We start from the raw sequence: 22,348 nt of genomic DNA on the forward strand, positions 1-22,348 counted from the left end.
TGACTTATCGAGATCTCTGTGTTCTCTATAGGTATATTTGACTTGTCGATATGTCTGAGAACTTTACATGTAGAATTGACTTGTCGATATCTCAGAGATCTCTATATACATTTTGACTTTTGCCCCATCCTGGGTATTTAATTTTTCACTCGGCCATATAAAGTGCATTGAACTCTTTTTATTGAGAAATATACCAAAATGACTGAATTTGGAGAAAAAATGTCTGGAATAATACACTCTAAATCAATGGCCTAAATAGCACTCAAAAATGAAAAAACGTGTATTTTGAAAATGAGCCAAAATGCTATTTCCTATATCGTTTGGCATTTTTTTATTAGACCACCACTTTAGTAAAAGTAGCGTTTTGGTGTTTTTTTATTTTAAACTTTTTACTGTATTTTGTTCTGGGCCGAAAATACAATTTATTGTTATGTTTTAATAATTAATTTTTTAATTAATATTTCTAAATTTAAATATGTACCATGATTTAACAATTCTTAATTTTTTGAGGGTTTAATAATCCTCCTTTGAATTTTAGAAATATTAAAAAATTAAATTAAAAATATATTTAATTTTATAAATTTTAACATTTTAATGTTCACCTACTTTAAAAATATCTAGAAATAAATTAATAAAATGTGCACCAATTTAGAGTTTAGGGTGTATAGGTTAGGGCCTTTAATATTGTATTAAACTCTAATTTAATATGGTATTTGGGCCACAAAGGCCCAATATCCCGATAATCGAACTCTAATTCAAATTTGGGACCCTAATTTTACGATTTTAAAATTTAGGATTAAAAAGTTTTTCATTTAGATTTTAAAAATATTAAAAATTGAAAAGACACATCGATTTAGGTTGTAGGGCCCTAAGCCTAAAGCCTAATTTAGAGGTAGACACTAAATTTGTTTTTTTAATATTTTAGGTTTCAACAACTTTTATTTAAATTTTAAAAATATTAAAAAAAATCTTTGCAAAACACAATATAAAATGGGTGAAAAACCAAAATATCCACCATTTAGGGGTGCAAATGCCCAAAATGCCAATAGGCTGGAGTGTTTGCCCAAAATACCCGTTGAACACGCATTGTAGACATGCGTATTCACTTTTTTTAAAAATAATAAAGGATACGCATTATAGGAATTAGGAATGCGTATTCATTTTTGTAATTTAGTAAATATGCATTCTTGGAATGCGTATTTTCTTTATATTTCTTTTTAAATAAGCATGTATGTGATGTGTATTCTTTATTATTTTTAAAAAATTTGAATACGCATGTCCTGAATGCACAATCAGTGGGTATTTTGGGAGGAACGTATCGCCAACAGGCATTTTGGGTAATTAAAGCTGTGTATTTTGGGCATTTTTTCATATAAAATATAAAATAGTATTTAGCCCTAAACTACCCTTAAACGCTATATAATCTTACGTTTTGACTTCAATATTAATAAAAATTAAGTGAAATAGCAAAACCCGACAAAAAAAATATTTTGTTAAAAAAGTGATGTCATTTTGGACCATTTTCGGGTAACCATATTTTACCGCTCGCCGTTTAGGATCCCTTTTGTATTTTAGTTTTTAAATTAGAATCCTCTGGCAGGGATAAGGAAAAAAGACTGTAAATTTCTTTGGAAGAAGAAGAATAGCAAAAAGGCAGCCGGGACGAGAATCATCCAGAAATCAATACACACATCCGGATATGTCATCGGAACCACCGCCGTTCCAGGAAGCATCCCGTTGCGATGTTTGCAAATGCAGTTTCAACACTTTTCGTCGCCGGGTACTATTCCCGATCCAACCGATCACGATTATTTATTTTATATGTTTAGCTGCTTATAACTTATTTATTACACATTACAAATAACAACATAACTTAATGTTTATATAACTTGAGGATCTGATGACTATATTCAAGTTGTGTTTTCAATTGGTGTTCGAGCTGATCATTTTAATTTGTGTGAGTATGATGATGATAATTATGTTTTTAGTGCTTCCTTGTTAATGATCTAGTTTCTAGTAGTAGATTGCTTGAATGAACTCTATTTGTCGAGAGTGCCTAGTTGACTTGAATGATTATTGCTTTATTTCGTAGCTCCATCACTCCATGTGTGTTTGATTTACTAATTAAGAGTTCATACAACATTTCTTAAGCCATTGTGTATATTAGGACTTAGGAGCATTTAAGCATATAACTATGTCAGTACTTTGTTGGAGAACTAGTTGGTAGTTATTGCAGGCAGGATCAATGCTTTTAGTTTAGTATCATTAAACAGTTGCATTGTAGTCATTTTACATATGAAGTTTCAGCATTCTCGTAACGCGCTGATTTGGGATGGCCAAACCCAAACCGGTACTCTACCAACAAATGGTAGATGAAGCAGATTTCTGTGAATTGAGTGCGCAGCGTCTAACTCATTCTTGTGTGGGCAGAACCTGATATATAATTTTAAAGAAATACATCAACCTTAAGAGTTTGAGTGAACGTCCATGTGTGAAAATACATACATGTATTTTGAAACTATGCCATGATAGAACATAATTACTTTGTTTCTAGAACACTCAGAACACACTAGCGATTCGCTCTTCCTTATGTCCAACAAGATATACTCCTCAGTCTTATCCAGTGTTCTTTAAGGTGTGCATATTATAAAAAGGTGCAAGACCCAAATTCGTAGTGAAATTCCACTTTCAAGCTCTATGATAAAGCTATAAGGTAGATAACATGTTAGGAGCACTTTAATAATTAATTAGGCTCGTATATAGGCTATAAGTATTATAATTAAAAATAAAGGAATATAAAACTTGCTAGAGAAGTGAAAGTGGTACCTGGTGGCTGTTGCTTCGGTGTTCAAGTTGGGAGATGATAAAAATGAACCAATGTATGGTGGTTTATATAGCTATGTTGCACCACCTCTTACAGTATTATAGTAATAAATTATGTTTTTTTTAAATCTAATTTTATTTCTCCCTCGGATTACTAATTTGATAAAACTTTGTGTACTTGTGTATATTTTCCCATTCTTATCCATCCATATTTCTTTCCCATTTTTATATAATATTTGTTTAGATAGTATAATATGCTGTACGTGTACACTTCCTTTTGAATTCGTCTGTCTCTAATTTTATATTGGACCAAATTTCAATGCAGAAATCAAGGCCTATCTGTTATAGACTGAACCAATTGAACTAAAAATCCATATGAATGATATATATTAAAATAAATTAAAACATATTTAAATCTTTTGAATCCATCTATATATAATCAGGCGATGATTATCTTTCTACAAGTAAATTTATATTTTTACTTAAGATCATTATATACAATATATACGTCACCAGTTACTAGAATAATCTATATATATAGGTAAATTTAGCGGGTATTATAAATCTATCGATAGAGGCTACTACTATCATTAGCACTTCCCTTGTTGTCCTCTCCTCTACCTACGATGCTACCGGCAGGCAACTAACTGATTGGATTACAACATTACTGCTCTCACTGTCGTTAGTAATCAGTCGCATACCGCTTCTGCTAGCTACCATGCCATTGCTGATCCTCTTGAAACCACCTCCTGTCCGTACTCCTGTCCTTCCACAGTGCTACACAATCTACCTTTTGACAGTTACATAATTCTATTCATGAATTACCTCTTTAATTTCTACTTAATATCTTGAGGATAAAATGCCAAAGATGTTAATACTCGAGAGGTCAACAGTAGTATACAGTGGACCAAAAATATACTTTAAAAAGCATGCTTGTATCTCTTTGTGTTGCCATGTATGTTTCACCTTTTTTAGCTTACATGTTTATCTTTTGTATCCGGCTACTGCGACTGATACAGAACTGGAAAATAATGAATTCTAATAACTTTTGCAGCTGATTGATGATCTGGTTAGTTTATTTTGTTGCTATGGTGTGCAATCTTCTAATCCCAAAATCATCTATTTATTTCTTCTATTTTATTATATTTTGCAGCATCATTGTCGTTGTTGTGGCCGAACTTTATGTGCTGAACACTCATCAAGTCAAATGGTGCTCTTCCCCCCTCTCCCCCCCTGCGTCCATCTCCCCCCCCCCCCCCTTCCTCTCTGCGCATGTGGGTGTCGTTGTGTTTGTTGTAATTACTTTCATATCTTTGTCTCAACTGCTATTTTTCAGGCCTTGCCACAATTTGGTCTTCAAACTCTGGTTAGAGTTTGTTCTGATTGTTATAATGATGCGTCTAGGTAATCTCTCGCATTTATGTTTTTTTCCTTTCTAAATTCAATGTTGAAGCTGGTTTACACTAAATAGAAAACAGATAAGTTATGAATTGACAGTAATATATATTTATTATAGATTTATTAGAGTTGAATTCGAACCTAATTCCTGGTTGTTACTTACTTTGTCTCCTAAATAAGGATGTGGCTTAGAAAATATATGTAATTTTTGTTAGGCTTTTGAAATTTGAATGGATTGAAGTATTCAGTTGCGTAGTTTCTGGGATACCAACTTGTGCAACACCTCTTAAATGTGGGACAACTAAGCTCGGAAAAGATGTAAAATAAACTATAATCCGAAGTTTATAAATTAAAATTTAAAATGAAAACAAAATATATTTTTTTGGACACATCAAGGAAGGAGCTTGAGGCAGGTCTAATCAACAGTGATTATTTATGACTGGACTTGTAATATACAAGAATTGGGCAACTTGCTGAATAGTCAATGAACTGTTTGTTGGGGTTTTCCTACAGTCCTATTACTTATATATATGCCATTGTTGTGAAGTTTAAATACATGTAGTCAATCACCCTGGAATCTTCTTTAAGTACAAGTTTGGAGCACATGTTAATTTTTGAAGGGAACAATGAACATTATATTCCCTTCAAAGATGGCCCCCCTTGTGTAGATGCTTATTTCATCCCTGTTTTTACATCGCGATCATAATTTACATGCATGCCTCTTTGAAGCTTAATCATGTTCATAAAGGAAGTGGCACTTCCTTTCCTGTGTTGTCTCGTGTCCTGTTCTGTCTTCAATTTCAGTTATTTACTGCACTCTTTGCTACAAAATTTTAAGATTCTTACCCTCTCCCTTTACAGCTATACCGTATTATGTTAAAATAAAACTTAATCAGAATTCAAATGTTTGCGATTGTGTTTTTTTCGTAGATCTAAGAAAGATGATACCTCGCCTTCTTTAAGTGCTGTTAACAATGTCAGCGATTCAATTTCAAGATTAGATATCAGCACAGTTGCAGAGCCTGAAATCAAACTGCCTATCCATCAAATAGATGTTTCAAAATGCACTTGTGGAATGCCTTTATGCATTTGTGAAGCTCTAGTTCCAGCTCCGGCTGCAGTTCCACCTAGAGATATGGTCACTAAGCTTAACAATCATTCATGTCTTCTAGTTGCATCTCAAATTAACTCATTTCACTTATGAACTATATTTTTTAACTTGTAGAGGGGGGCCACTTCCAGTTCTACATTCCAGTCAAACACAAAGCCGAAAAAGTCTGACTCAAAGCCAAGGAGTAAAAGTTCTGCATCTAATAGCATGTAGGTTACATCTGGACTTATATTTTTAGTGCCATTTCGTGAATAATACAATCTATAGGGATCAACATGTGATGTCTCGATCATATTGCAGTTCCAATCACTACACTTGGTTTAAATGCGATAAGACATAATAGGAATGTTCATATCTTGAAATGCATGTGTATATAGATTTGCTTGTTGATCAGTTCACAACTCTTTTCCTTTAGCTTTTATGATTTCCTGCGAATATAAAGGCCCTCTGATAAAGAATGTACATGAAGTGCTCTTTTAATTAGTAGGTTCAATGATGAGGAACAAGAAATTAATAAAAAAATTTGTATATTACTCCCTCCGTCCCACTGGATTCTTTACATACTATTTCCTCATGCTTGGACGTATCTTAAGACTACTATAAAGTATAGTTCTATAATTTATTTTTAGACATTTCTTTTTCTGTATAAAAGTTTAAACATTATATTTTTATTTAAAAGAAAAAAAATATTTAAAATTATTTAGGGAACCATGCTTTACAGGAGTCTTAAAATGCGTGCCGACCCCATCAAATATTACACATTATATAAAAAATTAGTAAGGTATCCTAGCTATATTAAGTAAGTTTCTTATTAGGAACATTATAGATTAGAGCAGAAGAATAAAAGGATTTGTTTCCTTTAATTTATTATGGTAGTAGATATAAACAATGATTTAGTTTTTTTTCATAGCCTAGTATTAGTTATATATATAAACTCTTGTGATCTCTTATTATCAGATAGAGATAAATATTATGATTATTTTTTGCATTAATTCGAGGATTTATTGGCAACTGCACATAGGTTTTGATTCACCCCTTCTTAGACCTCTGCTACATGATTCAGTTTCTACTGCTGTATTTACAATGATTCTGTTTCCGCACAGTCACGTGTGAGCAACACAAGCATAGATATATAAAATTGTATGGTGTTTTCTTGACAACACAATGACTCCCTTTTTGTTGACTGCACAATTTGGATTTCAGTCTTGGTCCTGCAAGCAACAGTAGCTCAAATAGCTTGGAATCAAATAAAGTTTATGAAGTTAATGGAGAGGTATAGAAGTTTATGTATTATCTTAGGATAGATACTAGTTGGACTATGTTTGAAGGTGCGAATAAGCATGGCTACTGAAATACTAATACTTGGGAAGTTGTTTACTTGAACTGTTTCTTAGGGCTTAAGAGAGGCTATAAAGAATGGTGACACATTTTCTGTCAGGAAACTTCTAAGTGAGGTATTTGAATTACCATCTCTGTTGTACCTTCTAAACATGTCAATTGTTCTCCTTCTGACTGTTGGTTAATACAAGGGAGTGGATGCAAATTACCGAGACAAGCAAGGATTGTCTCTATTACATCTGGTACCTCTATCTCCCTCTTAATGTCAAGTGGAAATATGTATTAATTGCATGACTTAAACATCACATGACTAGTTTGTTGTATACAGGCTGCAGTTTTTAATCAGAGTGACATAGTTTTCATCCTCATGGACCATGGAGCAAGTATTGCGTGCAAGAACTCACAGGGTAACATCCTGACCTGAGATCTTTTGGAAGTGTTTGCTTGGATTACTCCGGTAATTCGAAGAGGCAGGGGGGGTGACTTTTAAATCAAGTAAACCAAAAAAGTAGTTTGTGAGAAGTTATTTAGGGTTCTGGATAAGAGCATGTCCAATGGTGTGCAATATCTTTATTATAGCGCCAAAAAAGAAAACATCAATCCGACGATGTGCTAAGTATTGTGCTAAAATAGTGCAATACTATAGTTTGTGCTACATATAGAACAAAATATAGCATTGTGCTATATTTGCCACCTCATTAAAAAGTCAAAAAGAGAAGCAAATAGATAAATGAGGTGCTTGAAAGTGTGGGGTATTTGGAAGGTAGTTAAATTTGTATTCAAAATTGTGAATTACTTGGAAGTTAGTTGAATTTGAAAAACAATTAGAACAATGCATTAGAGACGTGTTATTTTAGCACCAAAACCACTTTTTTGATGCTAAAATATATGCAGCAATAGCTCCATCTATTTTAGCACAACCATTGGTTTTGCTCTAAAAATTATGTGGTGAAAGTCTTATATTTGTCCTCATTTATTGTATAAGTATCTAACAGACCATTTTTTCAGGGGAAACACCACTGGATTGTGCTCCAGTTACCCTTCAAAACAAGATGAAGAAGAAGATCGAACAAGGGACGTAAACTTGAATTCAACTCTATATATGAACCCAAAACTTATTTGCCCCTTCCAAGGGGACTCAATATCTGGATAGCTATGCCAACATTGTGATGTCTGTTTATCGATAATGGAATAATTGCTAACAATAAAATAGTTTCTTTTATTTGCTTCCATTCAAAATTGTTTGTTCCTTTTTTTTGGAAAATTAAAATGTTTATTCCTTGCTAAACATTGGTTATGAATTGAGTAAAACTGCCCATCTTATTGTAAAAATGGGATGCAAAGTTAACAGAATTTAAAAATTAAACCAAAGTGACATGTTTGCAGGTGTACAAGAAGGAAATTGTCATGAATGTGGAGTCGGGGATGCAAAGGCCAATTTTATAAATAATATTTATAATTAACACTTTAATGCTCGGAAGTTACTCCTTCCGTCCCTTTCAATTATTTATATTTTTTTAGAGAGTGTCCGACACGCATTTTAAGGTGCATATAAAGTATAGTTTTGTAATATTTTTTTACAATTATGTTTTTCTGAATAAAAATTAAAACATTCAACTTTTATTTAGAAAAAGAAAATTGTAAAAATAAGTTACATAACTATACTTTTTATGTACGTTAAAATGAGTGCCGGACACTTTTTCAGAAATGTAAACAATTGGAAGGGACGGAGGGAGAATTTGGTAAGAGAGAATATTGTTGCACATAAAATAAAAAATGAATAAATATATTTCTAGAGAGTACTTGTATTAAAACATGAACAAGCATATAATAAGTAACGATATAATTTTATGAGTAATTTCTTTAAATATATATTACTTATTAGTCCCGGTGGCTGCTGAATTAGACCAACAGAGTGTAATAAAAATTTACGATATTTAAAAGTTATGTATGTTGCACCAGTTTATATTTACAAATTTCATTTAAAAAATATACAGTTGCTTGTATTTTAAATCAAACAAAATATAAACAGACAACATTATAGATTCTTTATATTCATATTCCAACCAACATTTTACGATTTTAACATGCTAAAGTATCAAAGTATCATAACTGTATTTATGTCGGAGAAAGACACTATATTTGTATAATTGAGGCTACTTTAACTATTCAAAATTACATAACTCAAACTTTATCAAAGAAACCCTGCTTCTTGGTGTTTACCTGCAAGGTTGATGGTCTCCAAAATTTAAGTACATGTTAACTAAAAAATCCTGAAAACTAATTTTACTATTTGTTCTTCTAAAAAGGATATTTCATTATCTAGCTACAGAATTATCACCCCTTCCATTCGGCCTTGGCAGGCTCGAAACGTCATCCTGAAGAGTCTTCATCTGATGAATTCATTTGGAGGTGCTTCTTCCGGGATCTGTACAAGAATTACAAAACGGAAGTATTGCAGATTTGACATACTCCCTTGACTATTCATACATTGTTCACATTAATAGGCAAAAGTCTCTAGGATAGAGCTATCGATCATCCAATAATATAAATATGTTTTAGTATGGAGCATATAAAAATTTATAAAACATGGATACTTTTTACAGTCTCTAAAGTCCAATTTCTTAGAGTAGGCTAAAGTAGAGACCAATTTCTTATAGTAAGCATAGTTTTAGCAAAATGGCTTTTACCTCTCCAGGATACCATTCCTCTTTTAACCAAATGCTATTATCCCCTCCATTACCTTTTGGCATTTCGGCTCTGCATGAAGAGAAACCAAATGATGAGTGAAGCTTACTAGTGATACAGTGTTTATCAGCAGTATCTGTGATTCATCTTGCATAACAATATGGAAGAACATTTCACACGGGGGGGGGGGGGGGGGGGCTTTAAGCCAAGTTCAACGTAGATAATAGAGATTTATACAAACTACAATTTTTTATTATTTTTAGTTTTCAAATTTCGACCATGACATAAATCTAAAAGGTAAACAAAGATTGTATGAATAATTTGTATTTGTATAAGTTATAAAACCTCTCAATTCATTGTGGGGTGCACTTCACTAAAATACTGAAAATGAAAAATATAAACACATCACCATTAATTATAATTTAGTGCACCCATGGCCCACCACTTGGATTCGCCCATTAAAAAGCCAGACTTGCTGAAAGTTGAACAAGCAAACTAGCAAGCGAACCTATGTATTCGATTATAGAGACCTTGAGGACACACGAAGAAGAGTAAGATGGATCTTACATTATTAGATCATGTAATTTCCATAACTCAGAAGATACAGCCAGGTCCTAGTCTAACTAATCTTGTACGTTATTCTTATAGATGTTCTAACCAGTCATATAAAATTTAACAAAGCATAATGGAACACAGCATAAAACAGGATCACCGTCTCCAAAACAGACCCAAAAGCCTGACTCGGTTTGCCATTCTTCTATCCTCATTTAATGGATCTGAAGAAGGTTATATATGTAATGAGCTAATATTAATTTTGTTAACTACCTACCAGAACTTACATTACACTTTGGCTAGCATTTGATCCTGTCATTGCAAAAGATGCAGCATTCAACCCATTGGAGAATATAGAAGACTGACTATTAGCCAAATTGGTAACTGATGGCATAATTCCCGGTGTCGGGAATGTATTCCTTTCTGCAAATGTCCCAGTAGAGCTGATATTTGCTGCAATCGGAGGAAAGGACGCTCCTTGTGGCTGTGTTGGGGGTTGACTTCCAAATAAACCTGCATATTAAGTAGAATGTAAAATCACATGTTTAAATTTTGTCAACATTTTATTTCAGCAGTACCTTTACTTTCAGAAGTGATGTTGACTTTCCCTGGACCACTTGAAGGTTGAGCATTAAGTTGAAAAGGATTAGTTTGTGCCATAGCATTTGTAGGAGCACTGGGTCTGAAGAAAAGGATTCCAACAAGGGGCTCAAAAGTTAATAGAAAACCAAAGGATATAACTTAAAAGTCAAAGGATATAACTTAAAAGTCTAGATCAAAGAGCGTACTAAAAAGATCCTTACATCATTCTGAGCTGGCTGAAACTTGAGAATGCAGGAGGGTTACTATTTTGAGCTGCTGGAGAAAATACATTTGGACTGGATCCAGGAAATTGATTTTTGGTATCAAGTGTCGAGCGTGGTGGAAAAGTATTAGAATTTCGTAATAGGCCATCAAATTCAAGCAACTTGGCTTTCAGTAAGCTCCTTTCTTTTTCAACCTAAATTGAAATGAACTAGGTTATCTTGATAGCAAACATATCAACTGTCCTCATTGTGTATATCTTAACTAAAGCCCCATAGAGTCACACTCACACGGTCACACCTTAAACCGATTTCTATAAGCTACATTTAAACATACAGACCTACACTACATATGCTACCAATTATAACAATAATAATTAATAACAGGTTAAAATAATAACCCTTTAAATAGTCTATATTTATTAGTAAGAAGAGCAACAAATGATGAAAGAAATAATAGTGAAGACTGTAATGTACACTCTTACAATCATATTATATAAACAAACCAAGGTCTAGCCACAGCTACACATGACACAACAAGACCAATATATATACTATTCATACTTTTCAGTATAATTCAACCATGTGAATGAAGAGACAAATTAAAATTGAATGACTAGACAAATTAACATATATTTGTAAAGCAAATGCTTTTCTATATAAAAGGAATCAGTTTGAAGGATATTATACATGGTACACTAATGATGCTCCAATCCACAAAGGGAAGAAAAATATAAAAAATAGGCTACACTCTTCTTCGATGTTCATCGATTCCAAATAATTAGATTTCTCCAAGGAAACTGTAGCTTTTTGAGGAGGAGAATGTGCTGAGCAGGTACAAATGGTGACATGCTTCAGTAAAGTCATCATACATAATAACTTATTTCTTTTTAATAATCGTGAGAAACGAGGAAGTCATCTTACTATTGACTGTACACTTAATCCACTTTTTGCATCTTCATATGCTAATGCCCGCAACTCTTCATAGCTGATATCGCCAACAATGTCGCATGGACCACTACACAAAAGGAAATTATAATGTATAATAGCTCAAACACTCAAACAAAATGAACTTACGATTAATATAAAGAATGAATATAAAAACATAAAACTCGGTTAATGTATCTGCCATCATAAGTTCCGGGCGATACCAAAGTAAATCCGGAAAGCCTTAGAGATAAAATTTTAAAAATAGTATCGGGATGTATATGTTACTCGCAGTTCTAGAAAACCATAAAAATAGTATCGTGATACTTTAGTCAGTTCTTGATTTCTTGTCAGTTGTTCCACCGGTGTTAAACCTTTTTGTTTTTGGCAAGTATCAAAATGTTCTTTAATATTTGCCAAAACATTACTAAAACAATGATTCACTAAAGTTGAATTTCAGTCGAAAACTTTAACATTCAAGTGATTCTAATCTTAGAATACTAATTTGTATTCATAGGTAATCCACCACAATCAGCCAGGGATCTCCCGAAGTTTATTCCTTTCCGACTTAAAAAAACTTTTAAAAAACCAAGCATTAGAGTTCCTGCAAATAAAATAGATTTCCCTAATTTTTCAGAGCATGCAGTGACTTTGTCTAGGAATTTTAACTAACAATACGCTAAGAATGCTTAGGAGAGAGTAAAACATACTTTTTCACGTGCCCGTAGCATGTTAGGTTCCAAAGAGGCTTTTCTTTCTCAAAGTCCTCCTTCATTTGACGTTTGCATGATTCTGGATCTGTGCACCTTCAAGTGCATTATAAACATGAAAAATCAACTTAAATAAGATAAAATTAGGAAAGAAAGAGTAAATATATAGATTTCTGCCTCCTACCCAGTAATTTGTGAATTATTCATCAACTACTAGCACTTACTTATGTTCCGGTGCTGGATTTTGGTTAGCAGATTTCTGTGGTACACTGGAGGCAGCAGTAGGGATGGAGGTTGAGCGGGACCACTTGTTTTCAAATGGCTGGTCACACGAAAATCAAACACAACAAAAAAGTCATTAAACTTGTGGGATCAATAATTTGTTTTGCTTTAGTAGACAGTTTTGAGTGGCATGCCATCTGTCAATCACGATATATAGAAATAACTAATTATTTTTTTGTAAAAATGTAACAAACTATACACCTTGAACTGATTGGGTTTGGATCCAAAATCGTTAGCACCACTTGAGTGGGAGGTGTTCTGTACACCAAAGCCGAACGGATTAGGCTGGTGGTGGTGGTGCTGTTGAGTAGGATTCTGAGAGCCAAAACCAAAGGGGTTGGAAGGTTTGGAGTGTTGTTGTGGAGTGGCGTGAAGAAACTTGCAACGATCACCATAGTGACAGCTGGAAGAGCAAGAAAACACACTTAATAAACACTAGTGATATCCTTCCAGAAGCGTTGCAATCAATTTGTAGGAGGACAGGCTTTTGAAATAGGGAGTAAGATTAGTATTAAAAAGAACAAAGTAAAGATACACAAATACACAAGTGTGATAGTAGGTAGAAATGAGGGAGGGTTGTAATTTGAAGGGGCAAAATTAGGATGCATTAGAATAAAGCAAACAAGAAAGAAAGAAAAAGGGGCTAATACAAGTAGAAAATAAATGAAGAGGCAAACTAACAAATCAAGGGAGAGAACCTTCCACGCTGGAAATTTCGGCAGGGTTCTCTTCTGGGAGGCATGTTGTTGTTGTTGTTGTTGTATAAATTGTCGTCGGCGTCTGAGAAATTTAACCACCGTTTGATTACTCAACTCTCCCTCCTCTCCGGTCTCCTGTGTCCTTCCTTCCTTCCGTTATTCTTTTCAGACCCCGAGACTTCATTATATGGGCCTAGGCAAGCCCAGTTTCAAGCGGTAAGTTTCTTCAACTCCATTTTTGGTCCCTGCTTAGTTCAGGCCCAAACTTTCAGCAGCGCTTCTTTTTACTAAAAAAAAAAACTTTTTGTTACTACAATTTAAACTCTTTAAATTAATACTGATGATAATATAGAATCAATACATGTGGCTTCTATTAAGAGAGAGTTGCCACATAAGCTCATAATAGGATATAAATAACTTATATCAGAATGACAGCTGGTTAGAATAATTAGATATAGCATCATGTATGTAATGTTTTTGTAGATTAGTATAAATATTCTTGTAACACGCTTACTTCATCATTAAGTCATTTCAATATATTCAGATCTATTCTCCAGATTAGTTCATCTATCATGTCTTCTTCATTTCTTCACAATACATAGTTTTACATACTTTTTTGTTCATCATGAACGTAATATGGTATCAGAGTATAGAGATTCAAAGCAAGAATTGCAAAATCGACGTGTTCTTGTTGTTTTCGCACCCCTTTTTAGCCACATATCAGGTTTAATCTTGTCCAGTTCCTATTTGGAAGGCTGCAATTTCTTAACTGCCGCAGTTTCTACTCCTGCTAATAGTTCATATTCATCATGTTTTTATGTACGGATTGTGTGCTTTTGGAGCTGTAAAATATTCAATTAGGTCAAAATCTGTGAGAATGAGATCTACACATCATACTAATAAGATTAGTTATGCAAATATGTTGACGAATAGTACTAATACTCATGGACAAACCTCTACTAGGGGTGAGCAAACAAAAACCGAAAAACTGAAACCGGACCGAAAAACCGCATCGAAAAAAACTGAAACCGAAAAAAATCGAGAATAACCGTAACTGATCCGAATCGATGGAACGGTTTGGTAACGGTTACAGTTTTATCCCTATAACTGAACCGTAAAACCGAACTGTTTATATAATATAATAAAATTTTAAATAATTTTAAATAGTACATTGTAAACTATACAGATTCTACTAAGATAGTGTATACATAAGTTAATATATTTTTTTTCTTTTGAATCTCAGCCTGCTGAATTAATTACACAGTTAATATCCACATCTTCATCACTGGTGTGTATATATGTTAACTCACTTCACTACGACTTAGTTGAACGCAGAAGGAATTAAATAGCTTGTTGCTCCTTGGAAGTGTGTTATCATCACTGCACAATCCAAACATGACACCGCGTAGTCTTAACCATGTAATTTTATGATAAAAATTATACCCCCGTAAATTTAAAAGTAATTACCTTTTATGTTATAATAATTTCAAGCTTATTATTGTTGTATTTTTAAATTAATTAAACACCGAAAAAATCGAAACCGAGTAATGGTTAACCGAACTGATAAAAAACGTTTCCAACGGTTCGGTTACGGTTACTAGGTAGAAACTGAACAAAACCAACATGCACGGTTTGTTAACGATTTTCAGTAAAAACCGAGCCGAACCGAACCGTGCACACCCCTAACCTCTACTATCAAGCTGATACTTCTTCTCCACCCGAACATACAAATACAACTACTTCTGGTGAAATCTCAATTGAGTTTAATCTTCATCCATTGTTTTTACAAAACATAGATCATCCTGGCTTAATTTTGATATCAAAAAAGATGACTGGCACAAAAAATTTTGGTCCCTGGAAATGATCAATTTCCATTGTTTTATCAGCTAAGAACAAATTAGGTATTATTAATGGTACTGTTGCCAAGCCATATGATGATTCTCCTCTTAAGGCTCACTGGGATAGGGTAAATGACATGATAATTAGTTGGATTCTAAATACAATTTCTGATGAGATTAGTAATGGCACGGATTTCGTTAATTCTGCTCAAGAGGTTTGGAAATAGTTACATGAACAGTTTTCTAGTGTAAATGGACATCGAGTTTATCAAGTCTTAAAGGATATTCATACTTTTGATCAAGGTAACAAATCTGTTGAGTTGTATTATCATAAGTTGAAGAACCTATGGGATGAATACATTGCCTTGGAACCTATTGTTGCTTGTAAATGTAAGTGCGCTTGTGGAGCACATAAATTTCAGGAAGATAGAGAGCAGAGAAAAAGGCTGATTCAGTTCCTTAAGGGGCTGAAAGAGATGTGTCCTAAGTCCAATCATGTATGATGATTTAGGAATAACTTTTATGTAATCTGTTTTGATTTCATTGATATTAATAAAAGACTTGTTTTGGTTTTATTGCGGGTTTTATCTATTTAAGTGTTTAAATAAGATATACCATAGTTTAGAGTAAAGCCTTTTATGGATTATGATGAGATCATAATAATGAGACCTAAAAGATGATAACTCTAAACTTAAATATTTCCTGGTCGTAGGATTACTAACTGGTAATTAGTAATCCGCAAAGATCGGTACATGTTAGGAATATATGTATTAGTTTGATGATAAGTTAAGCAAAACACTTAAGTAGAAATCTAGTGTTTGTAGCCTCAACGGATAAGACCATCTTGGCTATCCGTTGAAGGAGTAGGTGTACTTAGCAATAAGTTTAGTATTGTAGCACATTTCACTCTCTGGTTTCAAGCTGTAATTCTTAGATGTTGTTAGGAAATAATCAGTCAGGTTGACTACTAATGGATGTACAAATAGGAGTGCTAATTGTAAATATTTCATGCCTTGTAATTTTGTATAAGTGAAGAAGTGTCAACGGATATTGAAGACCTTCAACGGATAAGAAACAAAACTTCAACGGATGTTCAACGGATAATATCCATCAACAGATAAGTGCTTCAACGGATAAAGACTTCAACTGATAATGCATCAACGGATAAAGCTTCAACGGATAAAGCCTCAACGGATAAGGCATCAACGGATGAAAGCTTCAACGGATGCTTAGTTCATTAGCAGTTGATAGTGACAATTCACAAGCTGACAGAGGCACATGGGTTGACAGAGACATACTGGAATGTGGAAGCCTCTAGGAGGAATCAAGAAAATGCAGCATTTCCATTCTGATGCAAACAAGGAAATATTTAAAGATTTACAGATTATCCTAGATTGCATTGGATAGAGAAATGAAGAAGAAACATGTGAAGAATCTTTTCAATTGTATTTTACAGTTTGTCTTCACTTGTAAACTTGGTGATATATAAACCAAGTAGCAGCTAGTAATTAGATATAAATTTTCCTGAGCTGTTTAGAAATATCAAAAGAGAAAATCATCTAGTTTGTACTAGGAAGCAGCTGTGATTTAATTCTTTGAATCACAGATTTTCTAAAATAACACATCTCTGGTGGAACAACAAATCCACCTGAAAAGTTTTTAAGTTCTTTGTGCTCATTACATTTGTGTTTGAATATATATCTGTCTGCATCAGCTTCAAGCAATTCACACACATTTGATCACTCAAACACTTAGCCTTAGAAACTGCTCAAAACTTGAAAAAGTTTTGAGATTTACATTCAACCCCCCTTCTGTAAATCTCATTGTTAGTCCACTGGGAATCACAGTACATACTATGCTTGCTTCATTATGAAGGATGTATGTTCTCATAGACATTTGTGTGGTTACACTATAGCTAGTATGTAGGTGCTTATTATAGAATAAGTTCACTGAACATGACTCACACAGCTGAACAACTGATGGATTTCACTCACGTGTCAGCAGTTGTTCACATAGTGATAGTTGTACAAGTATCCTTAGACTTGAGGTCATCATAGTCATCTTGTGTACACTGAACTATGCTTTGGTTTAGTTCTTAGTCTCCAGGGACAATTATAAGGGCTCTACTGGGTATAGGAATTTGTACACGAAGATAGTGTATGATCAATAAAGGATCTACCCCTTCCAGTGAAGGAAGAGAATGTTCAATGCTGATCCACTTATGCTAGTTCAGGAATCTCTGGCCAGAGTGAATGAAATTAGAAAGGAGTTTCTAATTTACATTAAATAGAACTAAGCATAGTGAATGGGAAAGCAAATGATTAAATTAGATAGGTGTTAGGAATATGTGTATTAGTTTGATGATAAGTTAAACAAAACACTTAAGTAGAAATCTAGTGTTTGTAGCCTCAACTGATAAGACCATTTTGGCTATCCGTTGAAGGAGTAGCTTTACTTAAAAATAAGTTTAGTATTGTAGCACATTTCATTCTCTGTATTTAAGTTGTAATTTTTAGATGTTGTGGGAAATTATCAGTCATGTTGACTACTAGTGGATATGCAAATAGGAGGGTTAATTATAAATATTTCATGCCTTGTAATTTTGTATAAGTGAAACAGTATCAACTGATATTAAAGGCCTTCAACGGATGAGAAACAAAGCTTCAACGGATGTCTCTAAAGCTTCAACGGAAAAAATCCATCAATGGATGAGTGCTTCAACGGATAATGCTTCAACTGCTAATGCATCAACGGATAAAGCTTCAACGAATAACATCCATCAACGGATGAGTGCTTCAATGGATAAAGTCATCAACGGATAAAAGCTTCAACGGATGCTTAGTTCAATAGCAGTTGATAGTGACAATTCATAAGCTGACAGAGGCACATGGGTTGACAGAGACAAACTGGAATGTGGCAGCCTCTAGGAGGAATCAAGGAAATGCAGCATTTCCATTATGGTGCAAACAAGGAAGTATTCAAAGATTCACAGCTAAACCTAAATTGCATTGGATAGAGAAATGAAGAAGAAACATGTGAAGAGTCTTTTAATTGTATTTTACAGTTTTGTCTTCACTTGTAATCTTGGTAATATATAAACCAAGTAGTAGCTAGTAATTAGAAGAGAATTTTCCCGAGCTGTTTAGAAAAATCCAGAGAGAAAATCATCTAGTTTGTACTAGGAAGCAGCTGTGATTTAATTCTTTGAATCACAGATTTTCTGAAATAACACATCTCTGGTGGAACAACAAATCCACCAGAAAAGTTTTTAAGTCTGTTGTGTTCTTTATATTTGTGTTTGAATATATATCTGTCTACATTAGCTCAAAGCAATTCACACACACTTGCTCATCAAAACACATAGACTAGAAACTGCTCAAAACTTGAAAAAGTTTTGAGATTTACATTCAACCCCCCTTCCGTAAATCTCATTGTTAGTTCACTGGGAATAACAATTGGTATCAGAGCAAGCTCTTAATATATAAAGAGTTTAAAGATCTATTCTGCTAACATCATGAGTAAGAAGGATATTGGTGTAAAGATTCCAATCCTGGAAAGAGATAACTATCATCACTGGAAAGTGAAGATGCATTTCCATCTTCTCTCTCAAGATGAAAGCTACATCAACTGCATTGAAAATGGTCCTCACATCCCTCACAAGGTGGCCACAGCTGCTACTGCAACAGTTGCTGTTGGACAGTCTATTCCCAAGCCAAAAGCAGAATGGACTGTTGAAGATATTGAAGAGGTTCACAAGGACAAGAAAGCCATGAACATTCTGTTTAATGGTCTAGATCAAGATATGTTTGACAATGTCATTAACAACCAAACTGCTAAGGAAATTTGGGATACTGTGCAACTTATCTGTGAAGGCACTGAGCAAGTTAGAGAAAACAAAATGCAGCTTCTCATTCAACAGTATGAATATTTTCATTTTGAAGAAGGAGAATCATTGAATGATACCTTCAACAGATTTCAGAAACTGTTGAATGGATTGAAGCTGTATGGCAGAGTGTACCAAGTCAAGGACTCCAATTTAAAATTTTTAAGGTCTCTACCAAAGGAATGGAAGCCCATGACTGTTTCTCTAAGAAATTCTCAAGATTATAAGGACTTCACACTTGAAAGATTATATGGAATTTTGAAGACATATGAACTTGAGATGGAGCAAGATGAGCTGTTGGAAAAAGGGAAGAGAAAAGGAGGATCAGTTGCACTTGTAGCTGACAATGAGAAGACTGAAGCCAGGAATGAGGAGAAGACAATGCCAAGTCTCAAAATTGGCACAAGCAAATCGGAATCAAGCAAGGAAAAGGAGCAAGTAGCTGAGGATGAAGACAATTCCAGTCAAGATGACTCTGATAATGTTGATGAACATCTGGCTTTTCTGTCCAGGAGGTTTACAAAGATGAAATTCAGGAAAAATACAAAATTCACTAAGTCAAAAAAAACATGGTGGACAAATCCAAGTTCAAATGTTATAACTGTGGCATTAGTGGACACTTTGCAAGTGAGTGTAGGAAGCCAACCTCTGATAAGAAGAAATTTGAGCAAGTTGATTACAAAAAGAAGTATTTTGATTTGCTCAAACAAAAGGAAAGAGTTTTTCTCACTCAAGATGATTGGGCAGCAGATGGAGCCAATGAAGATGATGATATGGAATATGTCAACCTAGTCCTGATGGCTAATTCTGATGAAAATGAAACTAGTTCATCAACCAACCAGGTAATTACTACTGATCTCTCTCAGCTTTCTAAGATTGAATGCAATGAAGCCATAAATGATTTGTCCAATGAATTATATCATTTGTGTGTTTCCCTTAAATCACTAGCTAAAGAAAACACAAGAATCAAAGAGAATAATGTGTTTTTAAGTGATAGGAATGCTGTGTTAGAGAATCGGGTAATTGAGCTTGAAAAGATTAAAATTAAATGCTTGACTGTTGAGAGTGAACTAGAAGAAGTTGTTAAGAAAGTAGAAATTCTTTCTAAACAGTTAGAAAGTGAGCAAGAGATAATCAAGGCCTGGAAAACATCTAGGGATGTTAGTGCTCAGATTGTCAAGGTTCAGGGAAGTGAATCATTCTGTGAAAATGCCTAGAAGAAAAACAAAAAGGAGTTAGAATTAATTGATGGATTGTCAACGGATGTGGAATCAACGGATGATGAAAGTTATCCGTTGAAGGAAGAAAAAGAGCATTCGTTGAAGGCTCATCAATTAAAACAGGCAAGTGATTCTAAAAAGAAAAATCTCAATAAGAAGGATGGTTCAACTTTCAAGAACTTTGTCAAAGAAGGAGCTAGCACATCCAGAGATGCCAGTATGGTGAATATAGGACACATGACTTTAGATCAGCTGAAAAATAGGCTTAAACTGGTTGAGGATAGAAAGGAAACTAAAAGAAAATCTAATAGAAATGGGAAGGTAGGGATCAACAAACACAACAATTACACACCTGATATCTGAGACCAAGGTTGACCCAAAGTTACCTAAGTCAAAAGATGCAGGAGGAATGAAGTCTAGGAAAAAGACTAACAAGGCTGGACCCAAGGAAACTTGGGTACCAAAATCAACTTGATTGATTTTGTTGTGTGCAGGGACAAAGAAGGAATCTATGGTACTTGGACAGTGGTTGTTCTAGACACATGACAGGAGATTTCACCCTGCTCACAGAGTTTAAGGAGAGAGCTGGCCCTAGCATAACCTTTGGAGATGACAGCAAACGGTTCATTATGGGATATGGCTTGATTTCAAAAGAAAATGTCATCATTGATGAAGTTGCATTGGTTGATGGTCTCAAACACAATTTATTGAGCATCAGTCAACTATGTGACAGAGGGAATACTGTTTCCTTCAATTCTGAAGCCTGTATTGTCACAAGTAAGAAGGACAACAAAGTGGTTCTAACTGGAGTTAGAAAAGGGAATGTGTATTTAGCTGACTTCAACTTTACAGATGTAGAATCAATTACTTGTCTTTTCAGCAAAGCAAGTCCAGTTGAAAGTTGGCTATGGCACAAGAAGCTGTCCCATTTGAATTTCAAGACAATGAATGATCTAGTCAAAAAGGACTTAGTGAGAGGATTGCCTCTAGTAGAATTCACAAGGGATGGGCTGTGTGATGCTTGTCAGAAAGGAAAGCAAAAGAAAGTATCATTCAGTAAGAAGCTTGAATCTGCAATTGATGAACCATTACAACTGCTACACATGGATCTTTTTGGACCAGTCAATGTATTGTCTATTTCAAGGAAAAGATATTGCCTAGTGATTGTAGATGATTTCTCAAAGTTTTCATGGGTTTATTTTCTTGGATCAAAGGATGAAGCTAGTGAAATCATTATCAATTATATCAAGCAAGTCAACAATCATCCTGATTTCAAAGTAAGGAATATTAGGAGTGACAATGGAACTGAGTTCAAGAATTCAACCATGAAGTTGTTCTGTGAAGAAAATGGGATCAAGCATGAGTTCTCAGCTCCAAGGACTCCACAACAAAATGGTATGGTGGAAAGGAAGAATAGATCACTAATTGAAACTGCAAGAACAATGCTTGAAGTGTCAAAACTCCCAACATATTTTTGGGCTGAGGCTGTTAACTGTGCATGTTACACTCAGAATATTTCTCTAATTAATCAGGCAAAAGGCATGACTCCCTATCAATTGTTCAAGAGAAGAAAACCAACTTTAAACTTTCTGCATATCTTTGGTTGCAAATGCTACATTCTAAGGAATCAACCTGATTACAAAGGAAAGTTTGATGCAAAGGCCGATGAAGGAATATTTGTTGGTTATTCTGCTGGAAAATCATATAGGGTCTACAATCTAAGAACCAACATTGTCATGGAATCTGTGCATGTTGTGGTTGATGATGAAAAGATTGATGGACTAACAGATGAGGGACATCATGAAGGACTCAAATTTGACAACATTGAGATATACTGTGATGATAGTGAAGATGAGAATGATGAAGAAGGCATCTCAAGAAGAATTCAGAATCTGCCTTTGGATAATGCACAGAATGCTGCATCCGTTGAAAGTCATAATTCAGCTTCCGTTGAAAGAAGCAATGCAGCATCCGTTGATCACAGTCTGTCAACGGATAATTAATTCACTTCATCAGTTGATGGAACTCCAAACTCCTCTCAAAGGATCAGCAATTCAGGGGGAGTCTCAACCAATCA

At 34.3% G+C, this 22,348-nt stretch overlaps 2 protein-coding genes across 3 annotated transcripts; one reads left to right on the plus strand and one right to left on the minus strand.

Annotated features, from left to right (window-relative positions):
• The first annotated feature begins 1,573 nt into the window (after positions 1-1,573).
• LOC141708347 (uncharacterized) lies at positions 1,574-7,900 on the plus strand. The gene is made up of 10 exons (XM_074511929.1): positions 1,574-1,780; positions 3,977-4,033; positions 4,160-4,227; positions 5,152-5,359; positions 5,447-5,541; positions 6,536-6,605; positions 6,727-6,786; positions 6,862-6,912; positions 6,999-7,077; positions 7,679-7,900. Exons 1-10 carry the CDS (start codon positions 1,700-1,702, stop codon positions 7,750-7,752), a joined length of 843 nt encoding a protein of 280 aa, XP_074368030.1. The 5' UTR covers positions 1,574-1,699; the 3' UTR covers positions 7,753-7,900.
• Positions 7,901-8,787: 887 nt separating this feature from the next.
• Positions 8,788-13,578, minus strand: LOC141708348 (zinc finger CCCH domain-containing protein 46). Of its 2 annotated transcripts, none has more exons than XR_012569447.1 (10): positions 13,331-13,578; positions 12,834-13,035; positions 12,575-12,672; positions 12,351-12,446; positions 11,638-11,731; positions 10,714-10,910; positions 10,489-10,592; positions 10,188-10,423; positions 9,361-9,430; positions 8,788-9,098 (listed from the first exon to the last, which is right to left on the minus strand). XR_012569447.1 is itself a non-coding variant. In XM_074511930.1 (10 exons), the coding sequence occupies exons 1-10, from the start codon at positions 13,372-13,374 to the stop codon at positions 9,060-9,062; spliced, it is 1,170 nt and encodes a 389-aa protein (XP_074368031.1). In that variant the 5' UTR covers positions 13,375-13,576; the 3' UTR covers positions 8,788-9,059. The 2 variants fall into 2 exon arrangements, 1 of the variants encoding a protein (XP_074368031.1); XM_074511930.1 differs by having other exon boundaries at positions 10,198-10,423; positions 13,331-13,576.
• Positions 13,579-22,348: the final 8,770 nt, after the last annotated feature.

The sequence above is a fragment of the Apium graveolens genome, chromosome 2 (genome assembly GCF_009905375.1).
Source record: "Apium graveolens cultivar Ventura chromosome 2, ASM990537v1, whole genome shotgun sequence".
NCBI classification, from domain to species: Eukaryota; Viridiplantae; Streptophyta; class Magnoliopsida; order Apiales; family Apiaceae; genus Apium; species Apium graveolens.

Bases quoted from the DNA above. Each gene is read 5' to 3' on its own strand.
- LOC141708348 (XM_074511930.1), bottom strand. From the start codon at position 13,374: ATGCCTCCCAGAAGAGAACCCTGCCGAAATTTCCAGCGTGGAAG. The intron at 9,431-10,197 runs GTAAGTTCTGGT...CTCTTCATGCAG, and splicing joins AATGCTAGCCAAAGTGTAAT to AGCCGAAATGCCAAAAGGTA. The intron at 9,099-9,360 runs GTAAAAGCCATT...ATTCTTGTACAG, and splicing joins AGGAATGGTATCCTGGAGAG to ATCCCGGAAGAAGCACCTCC.
- LOC141708347 (XM_074511929.1), top strand. From the start codon at position 1,700: ATGTCATCGGAACCACCGCCGTTCCAGGAAGCATCCCGTTGCGATGTT. The intron at 4,034-4,159 runs GTGCTCTTCCCC...GCTATTTTTCAG, and splicing joins AACACTCATCAAGTCAAATG to GCCTTGCCACAATTTGGTCT. The intron at 5,360-5,446 runs GTCACTAAGCTT...TTTAACTTGTAG, and splicing joins CAGTTCCACCTAGAGATATG to AGGGGGGCCACTTCCAGTTC.